Genomic DNA, 13,811 nt, shown 5'->3' with positions numbered 1-13,811 from the left:
AGCAACGGGGTTTTGCCATGTTGTCCAGGCAGGTCTCGAACTCCTAGGCTCAAGTGATCCACCCGCCTCAGCTTCCCAAAATGCTGGGATTACAGACATGAGCCACCGCGCCCAGCCCCTAGATGAGTATTTTAGGTCCTCCCCAGGCCTGGGGATTCTTTCCAGCATTCACACCCTCTGAGCCACATACAGACACACATCTGAGATTCGTGGTACTTGATTTGTGGCTTTGAGGAGAGAGTCTTGGGAAACCCAGGAAGGGTTTGCAGCTCCTTGGATGGGAGTTTTTCTGTATTGAAGCAGAGAATCAAATTCTGGCATTTCCCACCTCTGACCTGAGTTTTCATCGCCACAGTGTAACCTTAGGCACCTCTCCTCCTGCCACACTGACCTCACGCCTCCCAGTCCGTGGTTCATGGAGTCTTCAGTTCTCTGAAAGCTCACAGGATGCTGATGGTTTAGGAAGACTTTCATCATAAAGGGATGCTGGATTTTGTCAAATGCTTTTTCTGTGTCTATTCAGATGATCATGTGACTTTTTTATTTTTAATTCTGTTTATGTGGGGTATCACATTTATCGACATGTGTATGTTAAACCATCCCTGGTATGAAACCCACTCGATCATGGAGGGATTATCTTGTTGATGTGCTGTTGGATTTAGTTAGCTAGTATTTTGTTGAGGTTTTTTGCATCTATGTTAATCAGGGATATTGGTCTTTAGTTTTCTTTATTTGTTATGTCCTTTCCTGGTTTGGGTATTAGGGTGATACTGGCTTCATAGAATGATTCAGAGAGGATTCTCTCTTTCCCTGTCTTTTGGAATAGTGTCAACAGGATTGGTACCAAGTCATCTTTGTTTTGTTTTGTTTTTTTGAGACAGAGTTTCACTCTTGTCACCCAAGCTGGAGTGCAGTGGCACGATCTTGGCTCACTGTAACCTCTGCCTCCCAGGTTCAAGCGATTCTCCAGCCTGAGACTCTCAAGTAGCTGGGATTACAGGCATGTGCCACCACGCCTGGCTAATTTTTGTATTTTTAGTAGAGATAGGGTTTCACCATGTTGCCCAGGCTGGTCTCAAACTCCTCACCTCAGGTGATCTGCCTGCCTTGCCAAGTCGTCTTTGAATGTCTGATAGAATTCAGCTATGAATCCAAGGAAGACCTTATTTATTTATTTATTTATTATTTTTTCATTTTTTGGGGACAGAGTCTTACCCTGTTGCCTAGACTGGAGTGCACTGGGCATGATCTCGACTCACTGCAACCTCCACCTCCCAAAGTTTAAGCAATTCTCATGCTTCAGCCTCCTGAGTAGCTGGGATTACAAGCGTACGCTACCGGGCCTGGCTAATTTTTGTATTTTTAGTGGAGATGGGGTTTTTCCATGTTGATCAACCTGGTCTCAAATTCCTGGCCTCAAGTGATCCTGCTGCCTCAGCCTCCCAAAGTGCTGGGATTACAGGCATAAGCCACAGCGCCCGGCTGCCAAGGAAAATTTTAAATGGCGCTATTCTTCAGGCTTTATTCTTAGGTAACCTAGGAGAGCTGCCTGGAAGAGGAAGACTGTTGAAGGTGACTGAGGAGTAGAATGACCTGCAGAAAGGGGTTTGAGCTTGCCCTGCCGAGCTGGCCATACCTTGATGAGGCAGAGGAGGTGAGAATACAGCGTCAGGGTCAGGACATCAAGGCCACAGTCAGCAGTGCCTAGGGGTCACCAGGTGTTAGCCTTTTAATAATCAGTAAGGAAAGCTGGAAGTGGAAGTCACTCCCGGGGAATAGGAGGTTGGAAACTTTAAGTACCTGGGGTGAACCAGGTGATGTCTTTTTCCTCCAACTCAACCCGGCCTATGGGAGCATCCTGGCCACATTTGCGGGCTCGGCCTCCCCACTCTGGCTGTGCCAGCCTAGGTGAGCTATATTTAACAATTATAAGCAATGAACATTTACAAATTTTATTTTATTTTATTGACTCAGGGTCTTACTTTGTTGCCCAGGCTGGAGTAGCATGGCTTGATCCAGTGAACATTTTGTGTACATTATTTATCTTCTCTGCAAACATTTATGGAAAAATTTAATATTCCCCACTTTTTTTTTTTGAGATGGAGTCTCGCTCTATTGCCCAGACTGAAGTGCAGTGGCGCGAACTCAGCTCACTGCAAGCTCTGCCTCCCGGGTTCACGCCATTCTCCTGCTTCAGCCTCCTGAGTAGCTGGGACTACAGGCACCTGCCACCACGCCTGGCTAACTTTTTTTGTATTTTTAGTAGAGATGGGGTTTCACCGTGTTAGCCAGGATGGTCTCGATCTCCTGACCTCGTGATCCGCCCTCCTCGGCCTCCCAAAGTGCTGGGATTACAGGTGTGAGCCACCGTGCCCGGCCTCCCCACCTTTTTTTAAAAAAATATATTTTTAGGCTGGGCACAGTGGCTCACGCCAGTAATCCCAGCACTTTGGGAGGCCAAGGTGGGCAGATCAGGAGATTGAGACCATCCTGGCTAACACGGTGAAACCCTATCTCTACTAAAAATACAAAAAAAAAAAAAAAATTATCCGGGTGTGGTGGCAGGTGCCTACGTAGTATCAGCTACTCAGGAGGCTGAGGCAGGAGAATGGCATGAACACAGGAGGCAGAGCTTGCAGTGAGCCGAGATCACGCCACTGCACTCCAGCCTGGGCGACAGAGCGAGACTCCGTCTCAAAAAAAAAAAAAGTATTTAATTTTTGAGACAGAGTTTTGCTCTTGTTGCCGAGGCTGGAGTGCAATGGCACGATCTTGGCTCACTGCAACCTCCGCCTCCTGGGTTCAAGTGATTCTCCTGCCTCAGCCTCCTGAGTAGCTGAGATTACAAGCAAGCACCACCACGCCCAGCTAATTTTTGTAGTTTTAGTAGAGACGTGGTTTCACCATGTTGCCCAGGCTGGTCTTGAACTCCTGACCTCAGGTGATAGGCCTGCCTCGGCCTCCCCAAGTGCTGGGAGTACAGGTGTGAGCCACTGCGCCCGGCTAAAAAAATTTTTAAATTTTGTTTTAGAGACATAGTCTTGCTCTTTTGCCCAGACTGGAGTGCAATGTTGTGATCACAGCTCATTGCAGCATTGCCTTGACCTCCTGGGCTTAAACAATCGTCCTATCACAGCCTCTAGAGTAGCTGGGATTACAGGCATGTGACACCATTTTTTTTTTAAACAAATAAAGCAAATACCTAAGGCCCAAGATCTCACAGTGACCAGGTCAGAGCAAGAACCCAGGTGTGCCTACTTTGAAAACACATATTCCTAAGTATACCTACCTTGGACCCTAGTAGCTTGGGAGTCAGGAGACTTGGGATCTGGTCCTCCTTCTTGACTCTTGACTATGTGAGAACTATTTGCTCATTTAACAAACTTTTTTTTTTTTTCCCTGAGGCAGAGTCTTGCTCTGTCACCCAGGCTGGAGGTCAATGGCGCAATATTGGCTCACTGCAACTTCTGCCTCCTGGGTTCAAGTGATTCTCCTGCCTCAGCCTCCTGAGTAGCTGGGATTACAGGTGTGTGCCACCACACCCAGCTAATTTTTTCTATTTTTAGTAGAGACAGGGTTTCATCATGTTGGCTAGGCTGGTCTCAAACTCCTGATTTCAAGTGATCCGCCTGCCTTGGCCTCCCAAAGTGCTGGGATTACAGGTGTGAGCTACCAGTCTTGGCTTCATTTAACAAACTTTCTTAAGGGCCCACTTGGTTCCAGATGATGTAGGGGGCCTTGGAGGGGACATAAGACAGATCCCCTCCCTCCTGAGTGCAGCATGTCCAGCCAGGTGGCAGAGGCCAGTATGGGGACCTTATTTGTCATATAAGTGGGGATGGCAGTGGCTGGGGAAGACCCAGGGATCTGTGACTTGGGCTGGCCTAAAGTTATTTCCCATGCTTGCATTCTAGAAAGAACCACTGAAGACCCAAATATCATGATAGCCCCAGGTATTTCTTACACTCCAGCAAGTCTGATAAGCAATTCCTTAATGGTGTCACGTGGTTGGGCCTCAGACGATCCATCTGTCAAATGGGTCTAAAGCAGGGAAGGGGACTGGACGGGTTGGGGCCGTGGGAAACTGGGCAGTACCTGCTCAGCCAGGCCAGCTAGGGCCAGGTGGGAATCCAGACCTTCCTATTTTTCTAGGGGGAAGGCAGCATTTCAGATTGTCATATGGAATGTACTGGCGTGGCATGGTGGCTCATGCCTGTAATCCCAGCACTTAGCACTTTGGGAGGCTGAGGCGGGCGTATCACCTGAGGCTGGGAGTTAGAGACCGGCTTGGCCAACATGGTAAAACCTCGTCTCTACTAAAAATTTGCGTGCCTGTGATTCCAGCTACTCAGGAGGCTGAGGCAGGAGAATGGCTTGAACCTGGGAGGTGGAGGTTTCAGTGAGCCAAGATGGCACCACTGCACTCCAGCCTGGGTGACACAGTAAGACTCTGTCTCAAAAAAACGAAAAACCAACAAAACAACAACAAAAGAAATATCCCCATTTTTAAACACGGGGTGGCGTGAAGTAATTGGCCCCTGGTCCCAACTATGAGGTCCTTGAAGGGAGAGTATCCTTACTTCATGTCAGCAGCCACAGGGTCGTTCCTGATCCTGGCCCGGCGCAGGGAGTTCACTGATGTCGGTGAGAGAAGCCAGGGTCCGGTTGGGTTGTGGGCGTCTGTGAGGTGCCCCTTGCCCAGTTCTGAGACCTCTGGCTTTATTCCTGCCAAAGCCGCAGAGGTGGAAGCAGATGTGGGTGGGGCCTTTGGATTCTGAGTCCTGAGCGTCTTGGTTGTGGGTGAGCCCCACGTGCCCCCGCTGCCCTTCTTGGGCCCCCTCAGGTCCCAGAGAATGTGCTGTTTTGTGGATCACTGGCTTCCCATCCATGACTACATCTGTCCCTGGTCGCTTGGCCTGAATAGCCTTGTTTATTGCCTTCATATTGTCGATGACTCTGGCTGGAAGCAGGAGGCAGATGCCAGCGTTCCTAGCCCAGGCAGCAGCCTGGGAACACCGGCTCTCATGCTTCCTGGGCTGTCGAGAGGCCATCGGAGGGCGGGTACGGATGGGGCCCACAAACACTGTTATTTCCATGCCTCCTTCCTGAGGGAGGCGTGTGGGTAATGAAGCAGATGTGAGCAGAGCTGGGGGAGGGACGCAGTGGCGGCTAATCCGGGGGTGGCTGCCTGACCCACCCTTGAGGCCCTGGCTGGGAAGGGGAGTGGGTAAAAGCTTCTAGAATCCCTTGAGTGTCTGGGCATGCAGATCCCCTGCCCCCTCCTTGCAGCAGCAGCTCTCCTCTGTGTTCTTCTTTCCTCACGCGTCAGGGCAACAGATGTAAGTCAGGTGCGTTGGCCTCTGCACCTGCCAGGAGAACAGGGAGAGTCCAGGGCTGGGAAAGCCAGATGCACGTGGGCACCATCCTCTACCAGAGCCCTTGTGATCGACTGAGACGACCACAGATACCAATGCCAATTGCTTATATAGATTCAGGACTCCCTCACCAAGTTCCCCAGAAGGGAGGGGAGTGGAGGGGACAGGATGGAACCCCAGTCCCTGGACTTGGGCTTTCTGCAGGGAGGGAGGTGGGCTTGTGGGGCCATATAAGATGCACCTGCCTGTGCATCGCATGACCCGGTGGTCCCGAGTCCCAATCTTAGGAAATGTTGCTAGGATAACGGGGATGGCGACAATAACAGCATTCAATAGCATGGTTCCACTTGGTGGAAACATGGAAATGTTGAGGTCAGCCTGCAGGCAGCAGAGGCAGGAGACTGAAGCGGATGTGGAGACAGAGGCTCTTTCAGGGCGGCAGCCATGCTTCTGTGCAGAGGAGGGTGAAGGTTGTTGGGTGGGAAGCTGGGGAGCTGGACGGCTGCTTGCAACCACACAGAGCAGCTGCCTTTCATGGCTCACGCCAGAGACCCGGGGAGCCAGGCACAGAATGAGGTTCCCTAAAGCAAAGCCCTCGTGCCTGTACCCGGCAGCATTGGGCTCTGGTGATGAGCTTTCCCTTGCTCTTCCCTGAGGATGGCCAGCTCTGTTCCACACGTTGCCCTGGTGGGAAGGGCCAGCGGCTGAGTGTCCACTGTAGATGCCAGCAGTGGCCTCGCAGTCTGTGCTGTCTTCCAGGCAGGAGCGTTGCTCCCAGCAGCGGTGACCACCCATGATCCAGGGCTGGCGTGTTTCATTGGAGGACAGAGACTGGAACCGCTCGGGCTTGGGGGGCAGAGGCAGTCACTGTAATTTTCCTCAGAGCAAAAGAATAAAGTGCATGGCCGGGAGAGGAGGGGACAGCGGCCTCCAGGGCCAGGCCCTTCAAGGTGCAGGGTCTTGGGGCACCGCCACCCTTCCCTCTGCTGCACCCTTCCCCCAGCCGACCCTCCTCTGTCCTTCACTGTGAGTTGCTCCGCCTCTGCCCGCCCTTGTCCTTATTTCTCTCTGCGTTTCTCCTTTTGCCTCCCCTCTGTATTTCCCAGCCTGTCCCCCGGGACTTGCAGGCCTGTGCAGAACCTTTGATGCAGCAGCAGCTGTGCAGCGTGGTGGCTAAAAACGGAGCTGCTGTCGCTTGCCAGCTGTGACTCGTTCAGCAAGTGGCTTCCCCCTTTGTGCCCTCAGTTTCAGCATCTGTGAATTGGGGTTGATTCTCCTCCTGCTCATCCCCTTGCCCCACGCTGTGTGACCCGGCAGCCAGGAGCCACACACATGTCACCTGAGCACTTGCAGTATGGCCACTGTGAATTGCAGTGCAGTAGCTGTGTGTCCCAGTGAATGAGGGGCTTTATCCCAGCCTTCATGGACCATGCGGAGCCCAACTTCCTGGGCTCAAAATCCTGATAGGTGACTTCATTTTTCTGTGCCTCACTTTCCTCATCCGTAATTTTTGTTGTTGTTTTTGGCTCTATCTCCCAGGCTGGAGTGCAGTGGCGCAATCTTGGCTCACTGCAACCTTCACCTCCCGGGTTCAAGCAATTCTCATGCCTCCGCCTCCCAAGTAGCTGGGACTACAGGCATGTGCCACCACGCCTGGCTAATTTTTGTATTTTTAGTGGAGACAGGGTTTCGCCATATTGGCCAGGCTGGTCTCAAACTCCTGACCTCAGGTGATCCTCCCGCCTCGGTCTTCCAAAGTGCTGGGATTATAGGCATGAGCCACCGTGCCTGGCCCTCATCTGTAAATTGAGGTTGAATATAGTATATACTTTTTTTTTTTTTTTTTTTTTTGAGACAGAGTTTCACTCTTATTGCCCAGGCTGGAGTGCAATGGCGCGATCTCGGCTCACTGCAACCTCGCCTCCTGGGTTCAAGCGATTCCCCTGCCTCAGCCTCCTGAGTAGCTGGGATTACAGGCATGCACCACCACACCTGGCTGATTTTTTATTTTTAATAGAGAAAGGGTTTCTCCATGTTGGTCAGGCTGGTCTCGAACTCCCGACCTCAGGTGATCTGCCCGCCTCGGCCTCCCAAAGTGCTGGGATTACAGGCATGAGCCACCGCACCCGGCCACGAATATAGTATATACTTTTTAGGGATTTCATGAGAATTAATGAGTTAAGGCCCGGAAAGCCCTTAGACCACTCTGCCTGGCACAAGGTAGGCCCTCTATTATCGTTTTTTCTTTTTTTTTCTTTTTGAGATGGTCATCTCTGTTACTCAGGCTGGAGTGCAGGGGTGTGATCACAGCTCACTGACGCCTCAACCTCTGGAGCTCAAGTGATCCTCCCACCTCAGCCTCCTGAGTAGTTGGGACCACAGGTGTGCACCACCATGCCCTGCTATTTATTTAATTTTTTTTAGAGATGAGGTATTACTATATTGTCCAGGCTGATCTCAAACTCCTGAGCTCAAGCGATCTTCCCGCCTCAGCCTCCCAAAGTGCTGGGATCACAGAGGTGCACACCACTACACCTGACCCTGCCTCCATTTCCCTTGTGATGGTGACTGTGTCTGGCTCCAGGCTGGGAGCCGGGAGAGATGAAAAACTGCGGCTCCCAGCTGTGAGAAGCTGCAGGAGAGACTTACCAGCAGCCTGTGGGGCAGAGTGGAGGGCAGAGCTGAGGGGGACATGCAGGCGTTGTGTGACCAAGGAGACCACATGGAAAGGGGCCTGGGCGGAGTTTGATGACAAGAAGATGGACTTGGGTGGAGGAAAGTGCTTGGGTCCTGCAGCTCTGGCAAGACGTCACTCCTGCGTCATGGTTCTGAGCCATCCTTTGTGACCCCTCTGGGATGGTGAGGAAAGACTCTGGACACATGTGCCACCTGGGAGGGGAGGCGAGGCTCCATGGCCCGCGTAGAGGTGGGGAAAGGGCCTGCCTCTCTGCTGGCCATTGCAGCCAGGTCCCCAGAGGAAGCTTTTGTCATCACAGTCCTCAAGAAGTGGGGGCTGATCTGCAGCTTCCCAGCTCCTGACTTGAGCCAGGCAGTGGCTGCTCGAGGCTACAGGTCTGAGTCCTCTTGGCAGCCCAGGCCTGGGCGTTCTGCAGCAGGCATTGCTGGGCGCCGCTGCCCCAGGCCCTGGCTGCTCTTCTCCACTCTCTGCGCCCTCCTGCACGCTCGCTCTCCCTCCCTGCAGCCTTGTGAGGTGTGGGAGCCCACAGGGGCCAGCGGCTCATCCTCTCCTTGCCCTTTCCACCCCAGGTTGGATCCATGCTGTCTACACCCCTGTAGACTCTTTGGTGTTCGGCGGAAACATCCTGCACAGCTTTAACGTGCCCATGCAGCTGCGGATCTACGAGATCGAGGACAGGACACGGGTAAGGAGGTTCCCTTCTCTCCTCGCATGTGCGCCCGGCCCCTGAGCTCTGCCGGTGCTCGGTGTGTGGGACAGGTCATGCTGAAGTCCTCCACGGTTCCCCTCTCCCCCCTGCACCCTCTCTCAAGCTGGCTTCAGTCCTGGTTCTGCAGGGCAGGGGGCAGGGGAATGCCTGTGGGAGCCCCACCCGGAGGCCCTGGAGTTTCTGTTCACCTCCAGGTTGGGGGCAGCCAAAACCCCCTTGGGTGGAAGAGGAAGTGTCTCTGAGAAAGCACCGTGAGATTTCAGGGACCCTGCCTCTTCCTCCTTCTCACGTGGAGAAAGTGGTGTGAGGGATTAGGGGGATTTGGTCGCTGTTGTTTGGAGGATGGGTGTGGACCTTGGAAGGGCCTGGCCTGGTCTGAGGTCAGGTCTTGGCTATGTGTTCTCCCAGGGACCCCAGATCTGACTGAGGAGAGGCCCTGAGGAAGCCAGTGCCTGAGTCCCTCTGGGTACTGTCTCTGAGCTAGTCTCCATGTCTGCTGGGGACGTCTCTAGTTTCCTGGGGCCGAGGCTTTTCTCTGCTCTTGACGGACAGTGCTAGTTTCCCAGACGTCAAGTTTCCCTCACTCACCCCATGTCCTGCGACCAAGGGCGGAGGCTTAGGTAACTGATGTGTGTCCTTCGCTCCACAAGTGTCCCCTGAAAAGGACAAGTGGCTTGAACTTGCCACGGCCTTTCTTGTGCTAGGACTTGATCACATGTCCCCAGGCACGTAAGGCAGGTCCCAAACTGGGCCAAAACTGAAGACTTGGGGCCGGGCGCGGTGGCTCACTCCTGTAATCCTAGCACTTTGGGAGGCCGAGGTGGGTGGATCACTTGAGGTCAGGAGTTTGAGACCAGCCTGGCCAACATGATGAAACCCTATCTTTACCAAAAATACAAAAAAGCTGGGCGTGGTGGTGTACGCCTGTAGTCCCAGCTACTTGGGAGGCTGTGGTGGGAGGGTGGTTTGAGCCTGGGAGGCAGAGGTTGCAGTGAACCGAGATCACGCCACCGCACTCCATCCTGGGCGACAGAGCCAGACCTGTCTCATACTAAAAAACAAACAAAAAAAACCCAGAGACTTAGGGCAAAAAGGCCCATTTCTTGTTCTACTTGTTCCTGTTTCAACACAGCTATTCAAATATTCATTTTCTTTTATTTAAATTGAGATATAATTCATATACCCTAAAATGTACCATTCAAAGTATACAATTCAGTGGTTTTAGTATCTTTACAAGCTTGTGTCATCATTACCACTAATTCCAGAACATTTTCATCACCCCAAAAAGAAACCTTGTACCCACAAGCAGTCACTTCCTGTGTCTCCCCACCTTTCCCCTGGCTAGCCCTAATCTATTTTCTGTCTCTGTGGATTTGCCTGTTCTGGAAATTTGATGTAAATGGAGTCACTCAACATGTGGCCTTTTGTGTCTGGTTTCTTTCATGTAGTATAATGATTTCCAGGTTCATCCACATTGTAGCGTGTGCCAGAGCTTCATTCTTTTTCATGGCTGAATAATATTCCATTCTGTAGCCAGACCACACCATTTCTTCTTGGGATTTGCCTCTGAGATGGCTTTTTGCCCCAGTGAGGTGTTGCTCTGCATAGATCTAAGGAGAGGTCTCACAAGGGCACCTGCTCTTTACCAAGCCCCTGTCTCTCCTGGTCTTGTTTTCAGCCTTGGTTTGCACAAAATCACATACATGAGCAAAATATTAGCTGCCGCCTTTGTATCTGAACATTGAACAGTCCCAGCATTGCGGGCCCTTGTCTGGGGGTTTCCTGGCGACCACCTGGAGCAGTGTTCGGTGGTCAGATGTTGCGAGGCATGTGTACCAGTGCAGATTGACACGTGACGCCTAGATCTGCAGAGATGCCTAGATCTGCAGAGACCTGGGCTGGGGCTCCATGGGAGACCATCATTTTGTGGACTTTCTCCCCCCGCCTCTCTGTAGCCCACCATCCCCATCCCACCTGGGGAAGGCCAGCCCCCGCCCTGGTCTGGAGGAGCCGCCCCATGCCATTCAGGAGAAAGGCACTGTTTGGATACAAGCGGTCATCTCACAGACTGGGTCAATGCTGTCTGGGGCTCTGGCCAACTGTTCTTTGGCCTGTCCTGGAGTACAGGCCAGTTTGTGCATGAGCAGATGTGTGGAATAGAGATGGAGAAATCTAGTAGAAGTCAGGCCCATGACTTTCCAGGCAATTCCTGAAAGCCGGAGTCAGGCTGGGATCTCTAAAGGCTGTAGCAACTTGCTGGACAACCACCCCGTCCCCCTGGGAATTCAATTGTAAACTCAGTGGATTTGGGCCCCATGGTTCCCTTAGGAGCCCAGATCCCCTCCCCAACCCACGACGATTGGCAGGGTGCTGGCCGGACCCCTGAGCGTCACACTGAGCTTATGTGGAATATCACGTCCTCATTGAGAATGGCAGGTCCCCTCCCCCACCGGGGCCTACTGTCCCTTCCCCTGAGTGGGCACCCCATCTGGTTTCACCGAAGCAGGCTGGCAGTGGGGGCTTGGGGCAGACTGGGCTGGGAGCAGCGGCAGGCTGTTTAATCTGCTTTGATTTCTGGTCTTGGGAGAGGGGCTTGGCTACGAGGCCCAATTGTTTATGCCTTAGGAGCCAAGGCAGACAAAAGGCACTGGGGAGAGAATTCTGGAACCAGATAAGATGCCAGGGCTCTTTGTCAGCTCACTACAGCTTCATTCTTTACAGCCCTGAGAGCTTTCTTAAGAAGGTTATGGCCATTTAAAAATAGTGTTTTAAAGGCTGGGCATGGTGGCTTACGCCTGTAATCCCAGCACTTTGGGAGGCCAAGGTGGGCAGATGATGTGAGGTCAGGAGTTCAAGACCAGCCTGACCAACATGGTGAAACCCCGTCTCTACCAAAAATACAAAAATTAGCCAGGCGTGGTGGTGTGTGCCTGTAATCCCAGCTACTCGGGAGGCCGAGGCAGGAGAATTGCTTGAACCCGGGAGGCAAAGGTTGCAGTGAGCTGAGATTGCACCACTGCACTCCAGCCTGGGCAACAAGAGCAAAACTCCATCTCAAAAAAAAAAAAAAAAAAAGTGTTTTAAGAGTCCTAAAACATGGCTTTGCCTGGAAACCAAATGCAGGAGGTGGGACAGAGGGAACCATCAGTCTCCAAGCTCCATGGTGTGGCTTTGTCTTAGAAAAAGAATTTGCCTGGCTGGGCGCCGGTGGCTTACGCCTGTAATCTCAGCACTTTGGGAGGCCAAGGCGGGCGGATGATCTGAGGTCAGGATTTCGAGACCGGCCTGGCCAACATGGTGAAACCCCATCTCTACTAAAAAAATACAAAAATCAGCCAGGCGCGGTGGTGCATGCCTGTAATCCCAGCTAATCGGGAGGTTGAGGCAGGAGAATTGCTTGAACCCAGGAGGCAGAGGTCACAGTGTGCTTGGATTGAGCCACTGCACTCCAGCCTGGGCGACAGAGCGAGACTCCATCTCAAAAAAAAAAAAAAAAGAAAAAGAATTTGCCTTTGTGGCCCAAGGTGGGGACCCCTATCTAAACTAGGGAACCCCAGGGTTCCCTAGGAAGCTGTGTCTTACCCTCACCATTTAAATTTTTCTGGCGAGATGATAGGTGACCCCATCCTGCAATGTCACTGCTCATGAGGTGGCACAAACATATACAGGTGTTTGGGGACTGGTGGATTTCCATTCCCCAACCCTTGTAGATGAAATCTCCCCTTCCCCTCATCCTGAAGCTGTGAAGAGTGATGGAAGAGTGACAGCAACGAGTGGATATGTTGTGCGTTTGATACTTAAGACAACATCTCGATCATCACTACATTCTTTTAACTTCAGTTAGGTTGATAAGGAATAGGTATGGTCCAAATGATCATTAAACTGCCATCTCTCTTATATTTATCTTTTATTTATCTTCCCCCCCCCCAATGGCTCTAGTGAAAGCAGCCTTCCCAGAAAAGGTAATGCTGACACGCCCCATTCCCTCACAGCCACTTAATCTATTTGGAAATTGCAAATAATTTACCTTCCCTTTCCCCTTCCCCCCACCATTGGACTTTTTTTTTTTTTCCATTGATTTTTTTTTTTTTTTTTTCCAGGAGAAAAACAAATTGTAGGACTCTTCCACCCACTCTCACATTTTGACTTTTTCAAGTCCTTGAGACCTGGGAGTTCTAGATACACCCGAGAATCCTTTTGTTGTCATCTCCTGAGGTCACTCAGCTTGAAGATGACTTGGACCTCCGAGGAAGGGCTGAGGCCAGGTGCCGCTGAGTGGGCCCTGAGGTCCTCTGGTAGACGGATGACCTGCAGGCTGGGAGCACTGCATGCCTTGTGACTGCCTTGCCTTTTGTTTTGGACTGACGTTGGTTAACTCAATTTGGTGAGGCTCCGAGTCTGTCAACAAATAATGTTGAGCAACCGTATGTTTAATGTCCCCAGGCATGTGGCTGAAACCTTTTGAAGGCGAAGGGTGGAAGGCGACAACCTGTTTGTAAGTCAATTCTTTGCAAATTTTTGTTTCCCGCAGTCCTCTCTTGGAAAAAAAAATAATAAATAAAAAAATAAATTTGAATTCCTTCATCAGCATTTGTTTTCACCCAGCTGGTTTCCCTTGGGTTCAGCAACAAAGAAGGGAGACTTATCTTTCCCTCCTGAAATGCAGCCCCCCCAATTTTTTTCCCCTAATTTAGAAAGATTCCCAGGTGGTCGTGGTGTCCGAGCAGAGTGGCTCGGAAGGTGTCAAAAAGATTTCAAAAGTCAAAACCGACTTCAGAGTTTTACCAATCAAGTCTCATGTCAGGAAATGTGGATGAGGTCTGTCCGTCCTCAGCTTGCTTTTTAAGTATTGGTAATTCGTTCCAAAATCTTTTGTCCCTTTCTCTTGAATAGAGGTGGGGCTGAGGTCCCCTAAACCCTTCTTCATAGGAAATCAAGGTTTGCTTCATGCCTAGGAGCCCCTCTTTTTTAAACTCCAGAGGGCACCGATCTAGTAACTATGAGAAAAGATGACTGTTCTCCCAGCACT

At 51.5% G+C, this 13,811-nt stretch overlaps 1 protein-coding gene across 1 annotated transcript in view; it reads left to right on the top strand.

Moving 5' to 3' along the window:
* KDM2B (lysine demethylase 2B) overlaps positions 1-13,811 on the top strand; it is a 156,235-nt gene that overhangs the window by 50,964 nt on the left and 91,460 nt on the right. The window contains 1 exon segment of the mRNA XM_054528336.1: positions 8,643-8,758. Coding sequence (XP_054384311.1) covers positions 8,643-8,758 — 116 coding nt within the window.

This window comes from Pongo abelii, chromosome 10 (assembly GCF_028885655.2).
Source record: "Pongo abelii isolate AG06213 chromosome 10, NHGRI_mPonAbe1-v2.0_pri, whole genome shotgun sequence".
In the NCBI taxonomy this organism is placed as follows: domain Eukaryota; kingdom Metazoa; phylum Chordata; class Mammalia; order Primates; family Hominidae; genus Pongo; species Pongo abelii.
The sequence above is the reverse complement of the archived record's forward strand: the minus strand, read 5'-3'. Positions and strand labels throughout refer to the sequence as shown.